The sequence below is a fragment of the Protopterus annectens genome, chromosome 2.part2 (genome assembly GCF_019279795.1).
Source record: "Protopterus annectens isolate FY-2018-M chromosome 2.part2, PAN1.0, whole genome shotgun sequence".
In the NCBI taxonomy this organism is placed as follows: domain Eukaryota; kingdom Metazoa; phylum Chordata; order Ceratodontiformes; family Protopteridae; genus Protopterus; species Protopterus annectens.
In genome coordinates, this window is record NC_056730.1 from 84,031,722 (window position 1) to 84,058,518 (window position 26,797).

Here is a 26,797-nt window from a genome sequence, read left to right on the forward strand (position 1 = left end):
AACTAATTTGTTATTGAGGAGGGAGCTGTTTTGGCAGATGAATTTTAAGGCTGACCAGCCTCCAGGTATTAATGATATTATCTCGATAGCCTTTATGTTGAAATATAAGCAAATGAATATTAAGTAGTTGAACTTGTATAACATATCATGTGACTGTTCACTATATAAGGAAGCATATCTTGCTGCATTTTTTGCATTCTGAAGAAGTCTGTATTCTGAGTAGACAAAAGCTCTCAGTCTAGTTAACTAAAGGTTGGACAGAATTGTCAGGTGTTTTATTCATCAGTGGGGAATTTGAACTGCATGTTGACTTAAGGAAAGAGCATTCTCTCACTCACATGCATACTCCAACAAACACACATCCCTACTCTTGATTTCACCTACCCCCCAAATGACCATGCAGATAGGCACACAGACACACACATACACATACACACATACACACACACACATAAACAAATACATACACACACACACACACACACACACACACACACACATACACATAAACACAAACATGCACAGGCACATGCATATATAAGCCTACATTCATCCAGCTACACTCATTCTTCTACAGACAAATACCCACACTTCTGCACATATATACATGAACTCAGTATCACCCTCCACCCTCACATCCTTACTAAACTTAGCTACACCATGACTGTCTCCATATAAGTGAATAAATAACAACTGTCTTTCGGCAGTGTTACTGTTTTCCTGCAGCCATGAAAAAGATTTTTAAAATCACTGGCAAATTAAGTGAAATCAAGTGTAATTCTGATAGAACTGTACATAGCCGCATGCATATACATATCTGGTTGTGCATCATTTTGTCAAAGGTAGCTTTCATTAAAGAAAAAAACAGAAGGTTAAAATGACTGAAAGTACATTTGACTGCAGATACATTTAACTGATTCACCATTTTGCAAATTGTGTAAAAATCCATAAATGATAATTGTGATGTCATGTTTTGTACATGGGAGTTGTTGAGGAGTATAATTTTGAGGTTTTGGGGTGGACTGGCAATAGCTACTGTCATGTTGTACTCCCAGAATTGTAGATATTTGTGTTTGTACGCTATCACTGATACACTGTGTATGCTTTTTCTTTTCAATTCACCACTGGTGTGCCACCATGGAATTAGAATATACAATTTAAGGGCAATTAGGGGATGCAAGGGGAGCTGACCCCTGCAAAATTGCTTTTTTGTGATGAGTATGTTGTGTAGAAAAGTTTTGATAAAATGGCTTTTCAGTCAAATGTACCTGCAATCAAATATACTTTCAGTCTTTTTTTCCAACCATCTGTACCTCATTCAAGGCAACCTTTGATGACATCATGCACATTTAATATAAAACACCCAACATCCACTGTAAAAGGTAAAAAAACAAAGTAACTGACAAAATACCATGCATGCATTGAAAAATATCTTTGGTGAATCCAAAATCTAACTTCCAAAATCAAGCAAAAAGCATTGTTTTGTTTTTTTTTTTCCCAATGGGGCACGCACCCCAGCATCCCCATATGGGGAATGCAGCCTCCATATCACCTGATAATTATATATACTAACTGTGAGATCTAACAAACACATGGTAATGGCAAATTTCCCAACCCTTAGATTTGTACAGTCTCACACACCTTTTGATCAACTGTCTAGTTGACTATATGCAGCCAACTAGACAGCTGTTAACCTAGCTACCTTTGTATATTCCTACACCTGTGTCACTGCTTCTCTCCATATTGTATATATATTAAAATTTTCTGTCTGTATTGTATAATCATCATAATTATCTTATGGAAATGTAATGCAATGTATATAGACATTTCTGTTCCTTTTCTTTTCTTACTTATTTCTCTACAAGTGGAGGATGAAATTAGACTTTTGTGGTCAGTGCTCTACCCCTGTTAAACTAAAATGAAAAATAAAAATAACATTTATATAGCTGAGTGATGCTCCTAGTCTCTTGGCAGTATAAATCAGGAGTCACTTTTTAATTGGTTATATTGCTGAACATGCACAATTGGTATAATTACAGGTAAGTAATATGATCCAAAAGAAAGAAAGATAATTTTAAAAATATGTACAGTACACACAGTGTGCCTGAAAGTATGTGATATTACTTCAAAGAAATATAATTACAAAAAGAATAGTGCATAATATATTATCAATTCACAGTTGAGATCTGCAACTTCAAGAGACAGATATCTGTAGAAATAAATCAGTGAGAGATATTACTTTTGTCCAAAGATTCTTAATAAATATTTTAGACTATACCCTGTTTTCTTTTATTTTAGTCTCACTAATGGCTGTTTCTTTTAAGGAAAATAAAGAATTCTTCAAATTGTGGTGATGAGGTGATCTTCCATCACCTGTTAATACTTTTCTTGGCTACCACCAAAATGGTCCAAAGAAGACAGAGATTCTCTTTATGCAACTTGTAGTTTCTGTTTATCTTAAACAAAATTAAAGTCTTATTTAAAGAAAAGTCATCAAACTATAAAGCTTATGTAAAGTCTTCAATACTTATTCAAAAGGCTTTTAAAGAAGAACAGTCACAAAAATATGTATTCCATCTGCATTGCATGCCCGAGTACATCTCCAGCATTGTACAGTGTTGTTTTTATTTATTATGGCCATTCCATTTCCAGTTAAGAAAGATTTATATAAATATTTCCAGTTGAAAATATGCCAATAATGAGACTAGGATAAATTTCTGATGAAAGTTGATAGCTGATGCTTATTTTCTTCAGTTAAAGAGTTGTTATGACCTAGGGTAATGTGTTTCCAGACTTTGCCATCAAGACTGATATTGTATATTATGAGATTTTTATAAAGTTTACAAATTAGATTTTCTACGATAGTTTCATTACAAATTATCTCATAGAAAAGTTGAATTAATTTAGGATTTTTTTATAATATGTATTAGTAAGAGTTTAACATTTGTCTTAAGTTTGTAGCTTTGCATTTTGTAAAATAAGCCAATCTTGAGGATCTAAATCAAGTTCATTTATAAGTTGTAACTCTTTTACTTGTAAATCTTTAAAATGCTGTCAACAGATTTCTTACATTCCCAGATAGTGAATTTATGTGCATTAGTTTTGATAAAGAAAATTTCTGTTATGTTAAATGAGATTATTATCTCATGCCAAAGTTTCAGATCTATTTTATTAAGGATTATATTCCTAAAGGTTTTCTAAGAGAAGAGGGTGTGTTATATTATACATAATTACACGTATAGTGCAAAAATTATTTATGTTTATTATTATTATTATTTCTTAAGATTACATAACTTTTAATAAAGAGAACAATGTGTAGAATTTTCCAATTTGATATGTAATTAGGATTGATCCATCTTGTTATGATTTTAAAGATCATGGCTTTAATACAGGTGTCCATATCAGGAAGATTAATCCCCCCCCCCAAGTCCCAATGTTTAGTGTGATGTTGTAAGCCTAGTCTTGGTTTGTTTAGATACCAAATAAATTTCAGTAATTGTTTAACGTCTTTAGTTTGTATCTTAGCTCGAAAGAGGGACACAGCCTGTATGATATATATATATTTTTTTTTAGAAAAGAGAACCGTTATTTTATTTGCAATGTATATTCAAAGGCTATAATAATTTTGTTCCATTTGTAAGTTAAATTTGTGACTTTTTCTATAGTCTTTTTATAATTATAGTTGTATTCCATTAACAGTTTATATTGGCATTAATCTTAGATATCCAAATTAAGTAACTTGTTTACCTATAATATTGTTTTTTGTGTTTGCAATTTCCATTTTTTTTTATTTATAAATACAAATTTACATATCAGAGTGTTAAAGTTAAGACCTGAGTAAGATTTGGATAATTTTATGTTAGAATCTAACTCTTTTAGAGTTATTCATGAATTGTAAAGAGTTAATATATCATCAGCAAATAAAATAATTTTAGAATGATAATTCTTTGAAACTTCTATACCTTTAATATTAGGGTTGAATATAAATTGATAGTATTTCAACAGCTAGAGTAAATAAGATGAGAGCAGGTGAGCAACCCTGTTTGGTGCCCTTAATCAAGGGAATATGATGTAAATGGGCCTAACTTATAGTAACATAAGCATTATTATTTCTATAAATATTCTTAAGGAAAGAAATGAAAAGGGCAAGGAAATCAAATATTATATTTAGAAGTGTTTAAATATTTCCAATTCAAAGAATCGAAGCCTTTGTCAGTTTCTAGACTAATAAGAAGAGCTTCTTCTTTTTTATAATTTAAAATGTCTGTTAAGGTTAGCAGTTATCTGCTATTATCATGAGTTTGTCTTTAATGCAAAAAACAGTTTGGTCCAGATTAATCATCTGAGATATTGTTTTGTTTTTTTTTAATTCTGTCTGAGATCACAGACAAGATAATGTTGTAGTCATTATTTATGAGCAATAGGTATCTACACAAGGAGTAAAGTTGAGGACTTTTGTTTTCTTTTAATATAGGTATAATTAAATTTCCATGAAGGTGGAGCTATTTCAATATTTGAACTCCCATGCATGTTTTATGAAAAATGAGCTGACAGTGGGAGGGAACAACTTGTATATCTCTATTATTAATCTATCTATACCTGGAACTTTGTTAGGTTTAAGTTTGATTTTGTCCAAAAATTCTTCTTAAGTAATTTGTTTTAATAATGTATCTTTTAAATTGGGAAGTATCTTATTAAAAAGAGAATAACCAAAGCTTAACTTTGGAGTAATGTTTTCATTTGCAGATTTTTGGTTTAAGGATATGTAGTAATGTCTGAAAACATCAAGGATGTCATTGATGTCTGTACATGATTTATTATTTTTAATATTTCTTATTTCTAAAATATTAGTATTTTTTTATTGTAATTTAACTATTTTAGTTAAATTGTGGATATGTCTGGGTGGAACTGCATATGAGGTTCATTTTTAAAATTTCTAAAGCCATAGATGTTTTGTGTGAAATAATATCTGAATATCTTTTATGTTTTCTATTTTTTATTATAGATGTGTCTTCTCTTTTATATTTAGCTTTGGCCTTAAGAAGATGTGATTGAATGTTTGCTAGTTCTGACTCCCATTCTTTTAGTTTTTGTTTATGCCAAATTAGAATTTTACCAAACATATGTGCCTTTAATGAATCTCAGACCATGTATTTATTAATCCCATCAGTGTTATTTGTTTTTAAATCAAAGTCCAGTTCAGAGAGAAACTAGGGTTTGAAGTCTTTTAATTTTGCTATATAAATAGGTATTCTAGTCATAAGCGATACTTTTTTGAACACAGTTTGAAATTTCAGTAAAAGAGCATTATGAAAAGTAATACTGCATGGATTAAAATTAAAACAAGATATCCTTGACATTAAGTCCTGAGGTACTAGCTTCTTATCAGTTATACTTTGTGTTGTGTATTTAAAGGAATAATGTATGAAAAATAGTGATTTTGGGGTCTTTCAAATTAAATGCATCTTTTAAATTAAAGTTCTCTATTTGATGTTTGAGCATTTTTGCCGTTGAAGTCATTCTTATCTTCCTTTCATTACTGATGTCCGAATTATCTAGTGGGCAAGTCACCTCCTATTATTAAATTATCTTTACATTCATTAACAATGATATCTAGATTGTTTTCATTACTTTTAGACCCATTTCTTGGAACTAATAATGATTACTAAAGTCCATAATCTGTTGTTATATTTTATGACTACAAGGGTCAAAAGACCATGTAGAGATATTACATTTTTTTCCACAGTATCATTACCCCTCTTCTTTATCTTTTAAATGAAGAGTGTGCCAATATTAAATAGTTACTGGGATTTCAAATATCTTTGACTGTATGTTTGGAATAGGTTCCTTGAAGAAATGGAACATCTGCCTTATGTGCATTTAAATAATAAAGCCAGTTTGATCTTTTACTTGGATTGTTTAAGCAATTAATATTTAAAGATATCAAGGTTAAAAATCCATAAACAAATAAATAAGTTAAGTCAAAAGAATAATCATCATAATAAGTAAATATCAGAAATGCAATAACAAAATGCCTCCTATAATATTTGAAGTTCAACAGTTAGTAATTCAGGCATGACAAAAGGTAAGAAGAAGTTAAAACCATAAACTAAACAATATAATTCAGTTGAATACATGGAATTAGAAAATTCCTCATTGAATAACATAAAAACTTACCAGGCTATCCTTCACTATCTGACTTGCTTAGTGCTTATAAAAAATGAGCATAACAGAGCTCCACAGAGAGTATTTAATGTAGTGGAGATCTATGAGTTGTACACTTATGTTTATGTATGGATAGTAGACAGTCAAAGCAACTATCTGAGGGAAATGAAAAAGGGATTCTCTCTCTTATCTTTTTTCTTTCTCTTTCCTTTCCCCTTAGCATTTTTTTTCTCTTTTTTCTTTTTTAAATGTATCAGAGTTCCCATTATCTGTTTTTGTATCAGTAACTACTGAGAATAAATTCAATAAAACATAGAATGATATTAAGGAGGTTAGAAAAAAGACTATATAAACATGTATAATATTTAGGTATGTCATCTAATTGCCACGGTGGTGCAACGTTTAGCATTGTCGCCTCACAGCAACAGGTTATCCGGTTTGATTTTTGGATGGAGCACCTTCTGTCAGAGTTTGCATGCCTGTGTTCAAGGGAATTTTAAAGACATGCAGGTAGGTGCATGTGTGTATGTGTGTGGCTTCAGCGAAGGTTGAGAGCTGGGCTGGCAACTCAACACCGTAAAACCTCCACTGACAATCAATCTGCTGACCGGTGATCCATTGTGGCAATCCCTAACCGGGAAAAGCTGAAAGACATTGCTTTTATCTAATTAGCATCTGATTCAAATGTTTACAGTAGGATCAACAGGTCTGCCTAACCTAAAACCATGGTCATTCTGTGTACTAGGAACAATTTAATTTATAATGATGAGACAAGACACATATTACAAATAAATTACATTTCAGACCTGTTTTACAAATAAGAAGAAAATGATAATCTGCTCATATGCCAGGAAGAATGACACCTCATTCTAAATGTATCTACTTTGGAGGAGATGGTACAGATGAATTTAAATGTAAAAGTATGCAGTTATTTAAATATTCATGACCATTTACATTCATATTATAAATAATTCAAAAATGAGTCAGTTGATTCATGTTTGTATGTGAGAATCTTTACATTAGTTCACTGTTTATTTATATATATATATATATATATATATATATATATATATATATATGGATCTACTTCACTTGACCTAAAACTCATTTGACTGACACCCAATTGACCTAAATTTCATTTGATTCACAACTCATTTGACCAACTCCCATTTCACCAATAGCTTACAATGCTGACTTTCAACATACTAAATCTTAAACCATAGACAAGCACACTTAGAACACCAATAACTAACCCTTTCCAGAACTTAAAAACTGCTTACTTACCCTCTTAACAGAAACGGGACAATGTACAACCAATATAGGTGGGGGGAGCTATGCCCCCCAAACTCCCCAGTTTGGAGAGCTGTGCCCCCCACCCCACCCCAATTATATATACTAACTCCAGGATCACACTACAGTGGGGAAGAGGGCATATACCTTTAACTTGCCTTACACTACACTACACACAACCACTACTGCTGGGAATGCACAAAACATTCACCAAATTACTTTAGATACTACCCATAAAAATGTAAAGAGACAAACCCACATTTATAAACACTACAAGACTACTTTCTACATGACTATCTGAATTCTAACAGTCAGCACTGAGAGATGGACTAGGTGATATCTATTCCTTCCAAGTTTTGTATTTATTCTTCTTCAGAGCATTTTTCTTCCATGTTAACTTTTTCATGCTTAGTTTACACACTGTCCTTTGCTGACCTTTTGCAAAATGTATTCTTTTCTGTTTCCTTATGTAACATTTTTTTCAATGCTTTTTGGTTGGGCTTGTTAAATCAGATTAAGAATTTTTTTCTTTTCAAAAAATGTTTAAATATTTCTGAAAAGTGCCACTGCATTTATAAATTCCCCTTCTTTTAGATTACTTCTGAATTCCTGATGGCAGCTTCCTGTTATTCATAGGTTAGTACTAGGTTAACTGTCCCTGCAAGCCATTTTAAGCCTAGCCAGTTATCCCTTGTGAGACTCAAACCCTGCACCTTGTGTTTGTAAGGCAAACACCTTAGCCATTAAGCCACCCATCCACTACTGAGCTAGACAGGAGTTGAACCTACAGTCTTCTGATCTCTAGTCAGAGACATTATCCATTGTGTCACTGGCCCCACTAATGAACAAGCCTCTGCAAGGCTCAAACCCAGGACCCTGCACACCATAGCCAAAGTGATTTCCCACTAAGCCATGTCAGATATTTTTGCCATATTAAGCATGAAGTTTTATACAGAGACTTTCTGTCTGCAAAAAATGCTTTCAAATCATTTAATTACTAGCTGTCATCATCTATCAAAGCTTTTACAAGAAAAGTGTAGCCTTGTATTATTATTGTTCATTTAAAATACTCCTGCTTATACAAAACATATCCTATATAAGCAGAATGCATCAGCAGAATATGCATGCTTCCATTAAAAAATAATTATTTCTATGAAGTAATGATGTGCTGGCAGTCCCCAGTGGAGCCCCCAACCTAGACTTTATGTAACATACTTGCTGTATAAGTCTAGTTTGGGGGCTCCATTTAAATTTCAAGAAGTTAAATTAAAAATGAGGCCTTCATAAACAATTATATAAAACAGTACTGAGTGCTGAAGTCTCTATAATTCCAATTTTCAGTGGCTGGTTTCCTGATTACATTGTACGTCAAAATATTGTTTGCTGTAACTACTAAAAGGTTATTTGTATACTACAGTAATATTGTAGTAAATGCAGTCAAGATACTGGCAGACATGAGATGACTCCTCTATTTTTCTCCTTTCATCTTTCAGGGGTAAGCACTTACTTTAAAGTTCTCAGCATGTCACAGTCATATAAACAACTTTATACTTAACTAATAGCAGCGTGAGTAAGAGATATGTAAGAGATAATTTTGACATTTAACATCTGTGGGTGCCGTCTTAATTAACTGGAGTATATTTTCTTGACTGTTATTCAGTTATTTTGTTCACATTCTGTTAAAAAAGATCACACACATGTTCCAGCATCTAAAATGTGATTATATAATGAAAAGCAATGCTCTCATATGTAAAGCCGTCCTACTGTTTTAACAATGAGTTTTCCACAAAAGAAGCTATAATTAAATATTACTTAGAGCAAATGGAAAAGACTGACAGATTCTTAACCTGTTATTGATTAATGTTAATTAAAATATGTAAAACACATACCTTTTCCTCAGTTAACCAACTTGATATTTTAGTTTTAGCTTGCTTTCATCTCCATCTGTTCTTTGTTATATGTTATGTAAACAAGGCACTGAGATAGCAGATGCCTTCATGTGTAAGCGTACTACCATGTTTTGTCAGACTATCAACTGATTTTAATACATTTCACTCCCAAAAGAAGTATACAAGTATGTTTGCAGACGTTTATAGGAATTTCTAGTGTTATGAGGTCTTCAATTTTGAGTGGGCAACAATCTGCGGTGAAGTACTTGGAGAAGAACTGTGAATTGTGGCAGCTTCGTTCCATACATACCACTAGGCATATCAATGAAAGAAAGCATTGTTCTGGCTGATGAAAAAGCTGGATCATTACTTTTGCTGAGGCATTAGTTTTACTGTTCTATGCAAATACAGTTTCCATAGCAAAATGTTCATTGTTAATTCAGCCTTAAAATGTCAAAATCAGTCACGGATTTGGTTTAGACATGAAATATTCACAAATATTTTTCACTGGTTTGTATTCTTCAGGAAAAGGCTCCTATGAAAAAATGTTTTTTGATGACAAGTCAGCCAAGCATATATCACACATACAATAAAATGTCTACAAGAAATGTTTTATCACTACATCATGCTTTATGGACAGTGCTGTATACTGTATATAAATCTGCATTAACAGTACAATTATTTTAATACAGACAAATATACAGCATGTATTAAGTATAGAAGTCATCAAATTACTTTAGATAATAAAAAAGATACCTGTTTCACTACAGGGCTTAAGCAAATTTAGTATCACAGATAGTGGTCATAGGTTTACACATATCCTAAATTAATGAACTTACAAAGTAATTTTGAAGCTGACTGTACTATCCAGACAAAAACTACTTTCCCATCACTGCTTCTTAATAGTTAATATGTTTAGTAACTCAAAGACTGCATAAACTAGCCCTTTTCTTCAATGCATTTTCTACTGAAAATCCAAAAATTCAGGTTAATAACTTGAAATATAAAAATAATGTAAAGAAATCAAACAACAATGATACCTTGAAGCTGATGAAACTATGTAAACATGCATCATCTGATAGAAGGTGTGCATCAATGTTCTGTCAGGACCTTACCATCCATCATTTCTTTGTTGCTTACATTCTCTAATCCCTGTTGCCAGCTGATTATATACTCCTATTGTCTTCCACCTCCTTCACTACTACCAAATTGTCATCAAAAGAATAAAAATGTACAAAAAGTGCAGTGTCAATGATTCAGCAGGTGGGGTAGTTATTAGACAAACACCAGGTACTCCATGATGCTGTGAAAAATCAAAAATATTTAGGAGCTGTCTTCGCCCACCAGAATTTTACCTCCCTAACCTCTTACTAACACTGCAGTACAGCACATTTTGTGGAGCTAGCTCTCATCCTGAGATGCTGTCCATAGGATATAATATTACACTAATGTTCCATGTGTCTCAGCTGGCGGACACACACACACACACACACACACACACACATATATATATATATATATATATATATATATATATATATATATATATATATATTGTCCCAATACACTTGTTAATGAACAGCAGTCATATTTATTGTGAAAAAAATAAAAAACATCAGAAGGAAATAATGACTTAAAAGAAACTATAAAACTTTACACAACTTGGTATAGAAAGGGAAAACCTGAGGTCTGCTGGATATGGCTGCATCTCAAATGTGCTTTGTACCACACAGGGGAACACATAGATGACAGTGATCACAGTAGTGGCTTGTTGACTAGCAGCTACATAGGAAAAAGTCACAAAAACTTCTTACAAATAATTCTGATTTGTGTAAGTGTGATATATGCCTTATGCGAAGTATATTTATAAATATCCACATAGCAACAGTAAAAAAAAATCCAATTCCAGTCCCTGCAGGGCCTGTACATCTCAGAAAACATACACACACACACACACACACACACACACACACACACACACACACACACACACACACACACACACACACACACATTTTTTATCTTTAATAATTTACTTTCTAAATCCTTAATACCTTCTTCCAATGAAGCCATAGTTAAATTGTTGTCAGATTGACTAGTAACATTAGTCTGTTCAATATTATCTTGAAATAAATCTTTTTTGTTATTGTTGAATGAAAAAAGACGGTCTTTCAAGTTCAAATTCTGTGTTACTGTGTTCACTGCCAATTCGCTATTGGAAAGAGTGTTATTAACTGAAACAGTACCTGATGGACATTTGCGTAACTCATGTCCTAGAACTCAATAAATACAATTTTACCATGTAAAAGTGTAATTATATTTTGAAATATAAAGGTGGTCTGCTGTCATATCTTACATATTTTATCCAGATAAGGGGGAAATAATGAGTATTGCATATTCAACATTCAGAAATGAAACACAGCAATAACTATTGTGGCATCTGCTGATAGCAATTTGCAGCATGCTGTATGGTATTTTAAGTAATGCATTCCTTTTGAACTGATAAATCCTACATGACTTTAGAATGACAGTCTTTGATCTAAAAGCAGTCCCAGATACCTTTGCTGGTTCAGTACTTGCTTAGTTGGATTTGATGTCGAGTTTCTGATGACATGTTTCCTTTCTAGCTGCGAGTTTTATGACACTGTTGTTTCTTTCCATATTAACTACAGGTTAGTTGGATGGAAGTATTATGGCTAATTTGCTTGAATACTTCTGAGTGAAGTCAGCTGTAAAGCCATTATATCCATTAGACTGTTACACTCAGGTTTTAGAGTGAGGCAGAAAATGTCAGGCTGAAAATATTTAATTCCAAGCATGAAATGCTGTGACCTTGTCATTTTTGTCACTGATATTTAAGTGCAGCGGACCTGCCACTGATTTAGAGTAGGCTTTAGTCATTACAATATACTAGAGGGGAAGGTTACAGTGCAGGGTCTTTCAACATGGGGGCATAGCTCTCAACCTTCCATCTCCAAAATGAGGAACACTAGCCCTCATAACATGGAACAAATGGACAAAATGCGGAACAGCCACTAAAGGCTTACTAACAACTTCAACTAGGAAAGTCATAGAATGGTTAAAGTATGCTAGTTTTACTTATAAAAAAATGTTTTAATGAATCAATATGATTTTTTTCTATTTACCATGGATAACAGTTAAAAAATTCCTAACACTGAATGCGTGACAGACCTTTTCAATGTAGAACTTCGAGGAACATGAACTTTTTAAGAATCCAAATGAGGTACATTCCTCGTAATGAGGTACGATTGAAAGGTATGGATGGGTGTCTTATGCTTTAGTCTCTTTGTCAAAAAAAGTAAATCAACTTAATCTTAGAGATGTAACTTATGTGTTAAATTCATATCCACTGATATGAATTTCAGTATTTATAATCAGTCCATCTCATAGGATTATAAGTGATCCTCCAATATATCAGCAAACATAATAGACAATTTAGAAGAGCTCTGTCCTACAGTGGGGGACCTTACTGAACTTTTCTGTCAATTTCAGGAAGATTTGCTTTGAAACATTAAAATTCTTGTACCTGCCAGCAATCAGATAAAATATATTACTCAAGAATATGTCAGTTACAATGAAGGCAGGTGGACTGAAGAACAGAAGCTCCCACAACAATATTCACTTTCTAGATTTACTGAAGGCATGAAGCAACCTGACCTAGACTAGTTCCTCTTAATCCCAGTTGCCTTGTACAATTAAAACAGTGTAATTCTATACAATTGCCACTGAGTGTCCTAATCAAAATAGACCAGACAGACAGTTCATCATCAGGTTACAAAGTTTCCATAGTAAATAGAGAAAGGAGGCTTCTTTGTAGGGCCATTGGTCTCTCTCTCTCTCTCTATCTCTCTCTCTCTCTCTGTTAAGGTGAAGCAGCTTGTTTTTTTTTAAATGAACTCTACATTTACTATATGATTTGGTATTCCATCAGAGGTAAAAAAAAAACGATCTTGGACAATCTCAATGAACTTGACATTTTTACATCAGCTAAAGGTTTCATATAAAATGAATGTCTGTCCCAGACCTGGAAATGAAGGAGACTACAGCTAGACTGGCTAATACATTAGCAAAATAATCTGAAGAGCTGCCATAAATAGTGAGGAAGGCATTACGTTAATGAGAGAGACCTTCCATGCAACATTAAAAAGGTGGTCCTCAGATATGTCTGCTATTGACAGGCCAGGAAGGCATGAGCTGTATGGCAACTGCTGTTGTAAAGCCATGAATACAGAAAAGGTTTGCCAGAGCAGTTCAAAATCCATTTTCTTATGACAAATTCTGGTAAACCATCAGGTAATGAATGGTTATGTAGTTAACATTGCCTAGTCTGTTCTCAGCAAAGATGGAGAAATGTTAACCTTAGCTGCTGTCATTGCTGATAGGTGAAAGGAGTACCTTGAAGAATTGCTGAGCTCACTGGGCATGCCCTCATTGAGAAAGCAATTCCAGAACCAACTTGTGGGACTGTATCTGTTTCTGTAGATGAAGTAGTTAAACAGATGTGAGGATAGAAGCATATGAATGACATCTGGATGGTAATGATGAAAGAACAATATATTGTCCAGGAGTCATGATTACTGTGCCTTTTCAATGTAGTGCAAAATGTTAGGGCAGGACACTACCCCTAGATTAAAAAACAAGGGTGACAGTCTTCAGTTTTCAAACACAGGAAGAGGGCAGTGTGTTTTATTACAGATAGGTCATATTTCTCTGTCTCCTTAGAAAAGCCTATGCCAGGTAAAAGGAAAGGTGACTTAGTCGAATAGCTGATATTTTCATTAATTCAGATGAAAGCGATTCCATTCCAGATGTGGAACAATGGGTGCTTTATTTAATTTATGTTATCGAGAGAAGAACATAACAAGCTACTCACTTTGAGCAACAGAAGTCTTATAGTTATCCAGATCACATGAAGTACAATAATTCATCATAAGGAAAATGCATGCACCCCCCCACACACACACAAACACACACACATACACACACACACACACACACACACACACACACACACACACACACACACACACACACACACACACACACACACACACGCAAACATATACAGACACAAACACACACACACACACACACACACACACACACACATAGCAGAAAAAAAATATGCCACACAGACTCAAAATGTAGAGGTATAGTGGGTGAGGCCTCGTTGCTTTAGATCCTTTGGGATTATTTTGGTGAGTTGTGACACCCCAACCCCATGTGAAAGAAATGTGAAAAGGGGTTGTCAATGGATGGATATTCAATCCAATTTTATAAGAAGTAGAGGATACATTATGTCTAGAGCTGAGGAATATGTTCATCTAAAAATGTGCCTTATGACGCAGGGGACAGGCCAAAGGAAATACAGAATGCAAACCATGCAGGGAACACAGAACTCCACACAACAGTTCAGATTGCCTAATCTATTACACAATTGTTGTCATGATCAAAATGGTAATTGACTCTTCCATGCCCCTCACTCCCAATTTACTGATAAAGGTTCTGAGTAAAGGGCTTCGCTACGGATAACAGAAGAACTTGATGGAAGCATCATATTTCAGTTATGTGCAATAAACAGAAACCTCAAGACATTGTTTTAATTTTTTCATTTTTTTTGTTGATTTTAAACATCATAGTCACACTGAAATCAATATTTAGCTCAGTCTAAATAATGAATGAACTGTAACATTGTTTTACATATATTTACTCAGATGTAGAAGACATGCTATAATAGTCAATGAGACTGATTCAGAGAAAGATAAGTTATCTCAAGGCTTAGTTGCAGCTAGGTGTGCATCAACAATAAATCATAATTTATAATTCCTAGATGGCATGTGATGAAACTGCTTACTAGATCATCACAGGCTAAACATATTAGCATCTCCGAAGGGGCATGCATGATCAAAAAAGTACATTGTATAAAGCTGGTGGTACTTAGCAAATGGACACTTTTTCCCATTTTCCCAAGTTGTTAGGTTTGAAATTTAAAAAAAAAAACATATAAGCCAAAGTTGTTTCTTTGTGGTGAAATTGTCAGTACTGCAATACTGCAATCCAAAGGTGTAGTTTTTTAGATGATGGTCATAGGTAAGGAGAAATCTGAAGACAAAGTTGTGATAGGGGAGAAAGGGGAACATACGAAATGGACTCATATCCTACCAGTGGTACTGTTCAAACTACAATGAGAGTCACCAAAGGCATGTTAGCATGATTTGAAGCTTTTAGCTGGTTAGGTGAGTATAAAAAGCATTTGGAGTTGTGCAAGTTGAACCGCTGTTATGTTGTGAGTGAAATTTGTGGCTCTTTTAAATCAGCCTGCTAAGAAAATATAAGATAAAACTTTAAGTTATGTTTGGAAATATAGTTTATATAGATCACCAATTAGACAATTTGCAAGATAAAGTAACAGGGAGAAATTGTGAGTAAGTGGTATGTTAGAGGGTGAAGAATGTTCTTTTATTTTATTTTTTTGTAGTTTATCAAATCCAAGATACAGCTGTGGACTGGATGACTAGATGTATAAATCCATTTTGGGTAATGAAAAGGCAACGGGCTGTCACTTTCTTTGTAGAGGGGAAATCTACTATGGGAATGGGAAGATTTCGGGACAATTGGTACAGTGAGGTAAGAAGTAGACTCTTGAGGGCTGTCCTGTATTTTTTATTATTATTCTGACATAATACTTAGATAAGTCTGTTCAGTAAAGGTAACAATTTTTGAATAAAATAAGAGCCAAAGCGAAGTATACAATCTAAATGTTCTGGCTGTAATTAAGGTGCTTTTTTTTCCCCTGAGTGTTATGAATGAATTCATGAATGCAAAGCCAGTTTTAACAAGACTGAAAGAGACATGGGAGATATATTAAGATTCACGTTGGGGAAAGTGAACAGTTTACATATGGGCTGCCTTACCTAGAGTAGTGCTGAAGAATGAATGAATGAATGAATGAATGAATGAATGAATGGATGAATGAATGAATGAATGAATGAATGAATGAATGAATGAATGAATGAATGAGTGAGAAAATCAGCAAGGAAAGTATAAGTCTCTCACAATGATTAGGTATCTGCTTCCTTCATATGCAAAAAATTATACTTCATTACTGTTTAAAAATATATAAGTATTTGGGTAATACAGTTATAAAGGCACTGTTACGACTTTTGCATCATTTTTTTGAATGTTGATTGTAACAGCTGGGCATTTTTGACACTAGTGTTATAGAAATTCAATATAAAACTACACATACAGACTTAATAGGTTTTTGTTAATGTTTCTGAATACATGCAATTGAATGGGTATAGTCTTTTAAAAAAGGACAAGTATATCAATTCTGAAATGATGCTGGCCATAAGCTGTAGACTTCTTACTGTTGCCCCATGATAATTTTAGCTAATTTTCATACATATTGATTACATGTTTGCTGACAACGAGCCTACAGTTTTAAAGACTTTAAATGTTTATATTATATGACTGGTTCTGATTCACAAGTCATTAAAGACTTGATTTTCTTTGCGTTAGACATAAAATTGAGAGACAGAAAGTTATATTTAGATTGAAATGGTACAAGATGGAGGCTAAAATAAATCTATTTACTTAATAGTCGAGATTTTTTTAAGCTGTACTTGAATGTGTGTATCTCTAGGGGATAAGACAAGTATGGGATTCTTTATACAACCTTCACAACAAACTTGAAATATCAATATAATACTTTGTATATGCTTGCTTGACATAGCTTTGACTACCAAATATAACATTTTTATGGATGTGTGGGTTTCTTTTCGGTGGTCTGGATGCCAAATTCAAGTATGCAAAATGTATATTGCCAATATTGGATATTTTTTCAACAGATCCTGACTACACTGTAAGCATGAATGTTTAAACCAGTAGGGCTTTGTATGCATATAGACTTTTGCTATTAATGTTATTTGAATTCAATAGACTGAAGTCCATATAAGCTAGAATACCATGCTTGACTCGACTACTGTTATATTTGAACATCCATTTGTAAAAAATGAATAATATAAACAAGATGAAATGTTGTTCAGTAGGACTATTTGTTAAATTTGTCAATGGACTACTTAAAGATTGAAAAAAGAAATGGCTGGATTTTAAGTATGAATCTATCAATAACTGTAAGTGTATTATGAATATGAGGTTTAAATACTGATATTAGTAAGTGTAATGTAATGTGTAGCGATATGCAGGTACATTTGAAGATATATGGCCACCAATGCTTTGGAAATACAAGAGCTAATGCATTGTTTGGTTTTAATAGCTAAACACCTACTTGAATCTTTGAATAATGATACCAGAAACAAACATCACTTTATTTTAGTAGTCAGTCATCAATCTGGAAGTCTGAATAATTTGTCTAGGCCAAATGTTTCTACTTAGGAAAAAATGTTACATTTGTCTTCATGCTACATAAGCTTCTAAAAAATATTTGGACTCTCATTTTGTATTTGTAAGCGATCCTAAGTATTGCATTAGTAAGAGGAATTATTAATAATGTTTGCCATAGTAAAAAACTAGATTGAAATACATAGGTATTTCTAAGGATATATCACATTCATAAGTCAAGTGGGATAGATGTAAACTTTCGTACTGTATTTCATTTAGCTATATAGGTATAACGTGAAGTTTTATGATGATGTGTTTGTGAACATCTGACACAGAAACTAAAAATGTATTATTGTTTCATTTAGTTATTGATACTTGGGCAAGAAAACATTTATATACTTATTGGTTAGTTTCCTTATTGGCCATTATGGTATTATATCTTATTGGTAGCTCAGTGGTGCAGTGGTTAACATCGTCGCTTCACAACAAGAGTCTGCATGTCCTCGTTGTGGTCATGTGGGGTTTTTCCAGGTACTCCTGTTTCCTCCCATATTCCAAAGACATGTGTCTGAAGCATTTCTCTCCAGGCCTCCACTAAAAATATGCTATGTTCTAGTCGGACTTTCCCGTTCAACAAATGATAAATAAAATAAATTACAGAATCACAGGCATTTATTATGATCAGACTGGAATGTTCAAATAGCAGTAGTTATCTGCAGATACTTTATAGGGACTACAGAAACTTGTTATGAAGTTAGGGAAGTTTTGTTGTCTTTCAGTACCCCCTGAAAATTATATTTGAAATTAGCTATGGGTATTTTTTATAACTATAAGGGAAAAGTAAATGATTGGTATGCAACTGCTGAATATATGTAAGGGGACTTTTAAAATGTATGCAAAAATGGCAGAAACTTTTATATAATTTTGATGACTATACTGTATATAAATGTTAGGTGGATTTACCTGCTTTGGGATACCTTGTAAATATACTCATGTAAAAATGTATGAGCTAGAGAAAAGAAAACAGAAGGGATAGAATGACTCAAAGATGAAAGTGAAAAGATCTGTCTTAGTAACATTTGGGTTTAACGCTTTTTATTTTCAAGAATATCCTGTGAGGCTATAAGCATTGATATAGCATGGGGTGTGGCAGTCTTTGCCATTCCAAACAAGTAAGGCAACTGATATACTTAAAAGAGTTTTAGTAGTATGGTCTAATTTTTGATTAATCAGATGGGTAAGCTATAATATTTTTTGGAGAAGTGTGCCTATTATTTGGATAGCTATGACCAAGAACAGAAGTAAATTAATACCAACAAATGTGGTTGAGACTGTTTATTTGTTAACTGAGTATAATATGGCAATGATAAACTGAGATTCAGTTTGATTATTCGGTAAGGTATAACTAGACTGAATTGAAGGGGGAGTACAGGATGTGAGTTTCCATCATTAAGCTGTTTTATTGCAGTAGACCAGGTATATCTTACCTGTGTGCTGACTTAGCATCACTCAAGATAACCATGATAGTTTTAAGTGAATTGTATCCAATGAGAATAATATTGTTTAAACTGACGGTTGATCAATTTATTTTATAGAGGAAGATTAAACATGGATAATTGTATGGGTAAGCCTATGTTTAGTGATCATAAGTCATCCTATAACATGATAGCAGGTTACAATTTATGTTACTAGAGTAATGGTCAGTAAGCTGTGAGGTAGAATCTGGGTAGATTTTTTTCTCTTAATACATCACTTTGTCTTGTTTTTTTTATATTTAATGAAGAAATTAACACTGAATAGACAGTCATTTTGTAAAAACAATGCTAATATTACATCCAATATAACATGTTTAATATAATTGAATTTAATTTAACTGTTTCAGGATAACATAAGCCATAAATGATGTCTCCCTAATAAGGATTTTTTATGTTTCATGTAATAATAACTGTTATAGTTAGAACTGATTCTTTGATGAATATTGATTGACTAACATGAAACCTGTGATTCAGTATTGTTTTATGATTTTTTTGTTGGCTTAATAAAGAGTATTGTTTAAAAAATGCATCTGGCAATGCCAAGCAGGAGGTGAAAATGCTTTATGGCTTGACACTGTACAATGAGACAGCTATAATATTTTGGGGTACACAGTACAATGCCAAACAATGCACCATGGTGCTGTAGTTTGCTGGTGCAGTTACATCAAAAATCGGATCTATATTAGTACCTCGAAACTGCAGTTTGTCTAACACCAAGACGTCAACACAGAAACAGCAAAATCCTAAAATCACAAACTGCCACTTCCACAAATTTTTTCACAGGGAAAAAATTTGCTTGGCCGACCAAATGGAAAACAAACTTTCAAACCCTAATCAAGTGGAGGGGCTTCAACCCCCACACCCCCGATCAAATATACCAACTGCAAGATCACTCTAAATTGGAGAAAAGGGCAAATTCCTGATAATGGCCAAGCAAATTGTTTCCCTGTGAAAAAATTCATGGAAGTGGCCTTTTGTGCTTTTCGGATTTCACTATTTACATGTCAATTTCTTGGTGTTTGCCAAACTGCAGTTTCGCGGTACTAATATAGACCCTCAAAAATCAACACATTCAATGATTTTTTTTAATGCTGTATTAAATGCCATTTACTACTCTCCAAGCATCATGGCAAATGCTGCCCCCTGTCTCCTAGCTTGACTTCAGCTACACTTCACGTTGTCTGGATAATAACTTGCTGAGTTGATAAGCACCTTGCAGGTAGTTTGTCCTTATTTAATATCCATGTGGTTTGTGGATCCCTTTTCCTAAATTTCCAAGCATCTCTTAGCTGAGGTGAGGAGAAACATAGATTTAAAAAAAAACCTGACATAGCATTGCATTTTATATATAATGAAGGTCTAAATTTGAAAAGTTGGCATGATTACTTATTTTACTTATCTGATTGTTAATTAGGTAAGCTAATTGCATCTGTGAAAACAGAAGGGCAATGGTAAGAGATAACTGCACAAGCAATTAAGGGAACTAATCAGACTAAGCAGCACTCAATAGGAATGGGAAGAAATTAATGTATGCAGCTTAAAGTTGAGGGACACAGGGAATTTGGAAATAACAAAGAGAGTAAGGGGATGTCCAAATCTTAGCTTGCAATTATATTTAAGACATAATAACTATAATAATAACCATTATGCAACCATTCATCTTAATTGATATGCAATGTCTATCCAGACATAGAGGTATAAGCTGCGGAGGTGCAGCGGTAGCATTGTCAACTCATAGCAAGAGGTTCTCCCATTCGATTCTTTGCTGGAGCACCTTCTGTCTGCATGTCCTCCCTGCGGCCGAGTGGCATTTGAAAGACATGCGTGAATGGGCATGCCTTCATTGAAGGTTGGGCATCAGGCTGGCACCTCGGCACCATAAAAATCTACTGCCAATCATTAGCGGACCGGAGTTCCACTGTGGCAACCCCTAACTGGGAAATGCCGAAAGAAAAAGAAGATTTAGACATAGTGTTGAGACTTCCAAGATGGCTGCACATTGAGTAACAGCTTAATTTAGCTCTCCCAGTGTGAAAACAGAATCTCAGCAGATAAGGCCAGTAGACTTGTGTTTATGGGTAAATTTCAGTAACTGGCTAGTAAGTGTACTGCGTGGATGCCAGGAAAAAAAGAAATACAGAGGACCTGGAAAAATCATCTACCAAAAGTGAGGAAGAAACACTGACTAGGGAAAGTTCTTCAGCTGTTCAGCAGAAAGCAATAGCCAGGCATAGAGGCATCTTTAAATGAAAGTTTAAGCATCTCATTAACAAACTGTACATTGCTTTTGACTTTTGTCCTTACAAAATTTAATGTCATAAATCAGAATTCAAAAGAATGAAATGCACTTATACAATCTATGGATTAACTGGAAACCATACATTTAGATAAAAGGTTGCTTTTGGGAATGGAAGGGGTTGGGAACACCAGATGGTGCATAAAGTCTTCATATGGGGCCACAACTAAACAAAAGATCATAATGGAAAAGCTTATTGCACATCCAAGAGTTTTTGATTAAGTGGAACCTGGTTATTGGAGAAATTGGGATAATTCTGATTGTCTATTTCATATAAACCTATGGTAGATAGATAAGGGAAGAATTATGCAGTGTGTTAAACTGCAGACTTTATTTAAAACTCATAAGTTAAGGTAGTCATACTTGCAGATGCCACATATTACATATAAACAAATAATTTTAAGCAGGATAAAAGAAGACAACAGCCTAAATATAGTCAACAAATGGAAAGTGACTGCTAATGAATACAAACACAATTTGAAACATTTCTCTTAATTCCCAACAAAGTCTTTTAGTGAAAATATTAAGGAAGTCACAAGGAAATGGCCAGAAATTTGTGAGGAATTAAACTGCTCAAAGTCAGGCCTTTTACATATTCAAGCTAACAGCTATCCAAATATTGACATCATCCACCAGTTCACTATATAATTATTCCATCAGTGGCAGTACCATGGCTGTAGACTATTCATAAATAATTATTCCACCAGTGGCAGTATCATGGCCTTAGATTATTCATGTATAAATTATTCCATCAGTGGCAGAACCATGGCCTTATATTATTCATGTATAATTATTTCAGCAGTGGTAGTACCATGATCTTTTCAATTATTCATGTATAATTATTCTATCAGTGGCAGTATCATGGCCTTAGATTATTCATATATAAATTATTCCATCAGGCCTTTAAGATTATTTATGTATAATTATTCCATCAGTGGCAGTACCACAGCTGTAGATTATTCAAGTATAATTATTCCATCAGTGGCAGTACAATGGCCGTAGATTATTCATATATAATTATTCCATCAGTGGCAGTACCATGTTCATAGATTATTCATGTATAATTATTCCATCAGTGGCAGTACCATGGCCTTATAGGTTCATAGGTTGGTACTAGGCTATTTGCCCTAGGGCCTATACAAGCCTAGGCATAACAATTCCCTGGCTATTTCTTCCCACAATATTTACTTCCCTGGACCCCTGTCTAGCAGGGAGAATGATGTGATCCCTGTGGTGAATTTCCTATCTCCCATCCAATCATCAAGGTTCCTTTTGAAGTGGGCCAAAGAGGTGCTCTGCTTGACATGTATGGGCAGTCTATTCCAGAGTCTGGGGAGTCTCTGGGTCAGGAACCTATCCCTCCAGCAAGTTTTGTTCATTGTGATGACAAGGTTTAGATCTCTGGAGCACGTGGCTCTGAGGGATTGGGATTTCTTTAAGTGTAGCATGTCCAACAGCTCTGGCTTTGACATGACCTTTCTGTTAAGCAAAGATTGCCTCTGAGTAGATGATATGCCACAGAATATAGCTGGAGTTTTTTTTAGATGGTCAGCATAGGGCATCTGCTTTAGGCCTGTGATTCTTTTAATGAGGTATTTCTCCGGCCTTTCCAGTTGTTGCAGATGTCTTGCGAAGTACATACCAAATGGGGCATTGTATTCTATAATGGGTCTAATGAGGGATGAGTACAGTGGGACAATGACCTCTTTTTTTCTGGATGAAAATCCCTTATTGATGAGGTGTGCCACATAGAAGGATTTCCTGACTTTTGTTGCAATGTGGTTATCGAAGTTGAGACCACTGTCCACCTGTGTCCCTAAGTCTCTTATCACACTTTTGGTGTTTAGTGTACTGCCACCTATGTGGTAATTCATGGGTACATGTTTTTTCCCAAAGGGTATAACAATACATGTCTTGGCCTTGAGCTTGAGCCCATAGCTCTGGCACCAAGCATCTGTTTCTGTAAGGCCCTTTTGTAGAATATCCACATAATTTCGGGATTCAATAATGGCTCCCAGTTTGCAGTCATCTACAAACTTTGTTAGCCAGAGTCCCTTAGTGTTGGCCTGTACTTCAGAGAAGTAAATGCCAAACAAGAGCAGTCCCGGGACTGAACCCTGAGGTACTCCACTTGTCACTTTTCTGGAGCTGCATTTGGAGTCAGCTACTTTTACAGTATGGGTTCTGTCACTAAGCCAGTTGGTAATCCATCGAGTGACATAGGAATTAATGCCCAGCTTAGTAAATTTATCTATGATTCCAGAGTGGGGGATGGTGTCTAAGGCCTTGGCTATGCCTTATCCTCAGCCACAGCTTTGGAGACTGATTCAAATAAGCCAATCTGGTTCAAGAGACAAGATTGGCCCTTCACGAATCCACACTGGGTGGGTTCCAGTGTTTGAAGGTTGCCAATGTCTTTGTTTATAGGTTCCATGATAATATGTTCCATGGCCTTAGATTATTCATGCATAATTATTCCTACAGTGGCAGTAGCATGGCCTTAGATTATTCGTGTATAATTATTTCTATAGTGGCAGTACCATGGCATTAGATTATGCATGTATAATTATTCTATCAGTGGCAGTATCATGACCTTAGATTATTCATGTATAAATATTCCATCAGTGGCAGTACCATGGCCTTAGATTATTCGTGTATAATTATTACTACAGTGACAGTACCATGGCCTTAGATTATGCATGTATAATTATTCTATCAGTGGCAGCACCATGGCCTTAGATTATTCATGTATAAATATTCTATCAGTGGCAGAACCATGGCCTTAGATTATTTGTGTATAATTATTACTACAGTGGCAGTACCATGGCCTTAGATTGTGCATGTATAATTATTCTATCAGTGGCAGTACCATGGCCTTAGATTATTCATGTATAATTATTTGATCAGCAGCAGTACCATGGCCTTAGATTATTCATGTATAAATATTCCATCAGTGGCAGTACCATGGCCTTAGATTATTCATGTATAAATATTCCATCAGTGGCAGTACCATGGCCTTAGATTATTCATGCATAAATATTCCATCAGTGGCAGTACCATGGCCTTAGATTATTCGTGTACAATTATTCCTACAGTGGCAGTACCGTGGCCATAAAATATTCATGTGTGGTCCTTCACCTTCACACTACTGTTGGCACTGTTTTTCTCCTCCTGCTTATTTTGCAGACATGATTGAGCCTGTCCCAAGATTGAACGGTTTGGAAATGTATCACTGAAGCTTGTCAGAGGGCCACAAGTACATCACTACCCACCATAGACTGCCCATCTTTCCTTCTCTTTGAACTCCGTGGAGGTAACTTTACTTGACCTGATGCACAAAATAAATGGATCAGACTTTTTAGTGCATCACTCATAGGATTCATATTTAAATGTTGAAAAAGCAAATCAGCCAATTAGCAGGACTTGTTTAAGCAATATATCAGTAGATACACAAGCTAGTATTCACCACATGTCAATACAATAGAACAGAACTCATGGTGGATGATTATTATTTACATGATCTCTACCAATAATAATCTATAACATATTAGATATGAGGGGGGTTATACATGAGTACTAAAATGGGAGCAAAAAATTAGAATGAGTGGTAAGGTTTAATTCATGTCTATATCTAACCATATTGCACCAAGAGCAACCAAAATGAATAAGCATCAATGCTGGAAATTTAGTATCATTCCATTTAGACAATGATTATAAATATCACAAAAGTATTAGCATTGACTAGAATAGATAAGCATTTTTAATATGCTGTGTATGAAAATTATGTATGTGCTTATGGGCAAGACAATGCATGCAACAACTATGGGTTAAGTTTGTTCTTTCTATCTACATTAATTTGATTTTGCTTGTGTATATGACTTGTTAATATTTTAAAGCAGTGTTTATTCCAAGTACAAATTGTGGTGTTGCATTTGAGCCTTTTTAATTTGTGTAAAATACCATTATATGATATAGTTTGGAAAGTGGAAATAAATGCTTGCTTTATGTTTAAAAAATCTGTGGATATAATATAATGTTATGATAAAGGGTCTGGCAGTTAACGCCCTAACTAGACAGTTGTGCCAAGTCTCCCCTAAAAAAGGCAACATTTTCCATTGGGCTTACCTGTTCAACATATAGGAAACATATGAAATAAATAACTAAATAAAATTCAAGAATAGTTCTTCCAATTCTTTAGACTTTATGGTGTGTAATCAAGCTCTTACTTTTTACAAAAAAAACCTTAAATATTGTCATACACAGACACAAGTTCAATATTTTCATTAAAGAAATTTTAGGTCAGAGCCAAGGGCACTGGTGTTGCAACTCATTACAGTGACACATTTATAAAATAACAAACAATTATATATATGTCTGGCTTGTTTCTTAAGTAGTGCTCCAGGTTAATGTGAGTAAGGCATAATTAAAAGTGCAAAACATTATAGCCATTACTGGTAACATCAACGAGGCAAAGAAATAATTCTAGATATTAAAAGGTTTTCATTAAAAAGCATTTGCAATTTATTTGCATGTTAATATGCATACTTGCTTGTTTCCTTAATTGTTTCTGCAGTTCATTGCCATTTTTTGAACTGGGTAAAAATGCTTTGCTTTTTAATTACTGATAATAAAGCAAAATAGCATGTTACTGATTCTGTTAATATGCTAGACAGTAGTGGTTCACACTTAATAAAATATGACTAATTTAAGAAAATAATAATAAAAAGGACTAAAAAAGCATGAAATCTCTGTTTTCCTATTATCTGTCTTGATTTTGTAACAACTTATTCTGATTCAGAAGAAAGATGGCCTCTCTGTCATACACATTTGCTCAAAAGATCTTTTAATGTTTTGAACACTGATACACCTTGCCAGTGAAAATATTTATTTTAAATTAATCCACTGGTGCTATCCAGAAATGACCTTGGTATATGTAGTACATTAACGTTTACTGAATTTGTATAATGCTGATCATTTTTCACCCATAATACCTTTAGTGCTTACCTGTGATGTCTGTCCTTCATTTTTGTCATGCTTCTTTATATGTCCGCAGAGCTGAAAAATATCACATACATAAATTAATCATTTCATTTATTTTTGTAGAAGACAGCCACTATTAGCATATTAACTGCTTCATAGTAAAGATTACCATATGACATATTTTTTTTAGCCATAAAAAGTGTTGAGAGGTGCAATCCCCCTTACGAAGATCATATCATAATTTTAATTACTATGTTTTGCCTAAGTACAGATTGAAA

At 34.1% G+C, this 26,797-nt stretch overlaps 1 protein-coding gene across 12 annotated transcripts in view; it reads right to left on the reverse strand.

Annotated features, from left to right (window-relative positions):
• Positions 1 to 26,797, reverse strand: part of LOC122795548 (muscular LMNA interacting protein) — a 2,709,240-nt gene that overhangs the window by 2,033,602 nt on the left and 648,841 nt on the right. For 10 of the 12 annotated variants that reach the window (XM_044063771.1, XM_044063763.1, XM_044063765.1 and 7 more), the window contains one exon: positions 26,544 to 26,594. In XM_044063771.1, coding sequence (XP_043919706.1) covers positions 26,544 to 26,594 — 51 coding nt within the window. Of the gene's footprint in view, positions 1 to 9,344; positions 9,523 to 26,543; positions 26,595 to 26,797 lie in introns of those variants that run through there. The other 2 variants (XM_044063770.1, XM_044063769.1) reach the window with 1 other exon arrangement.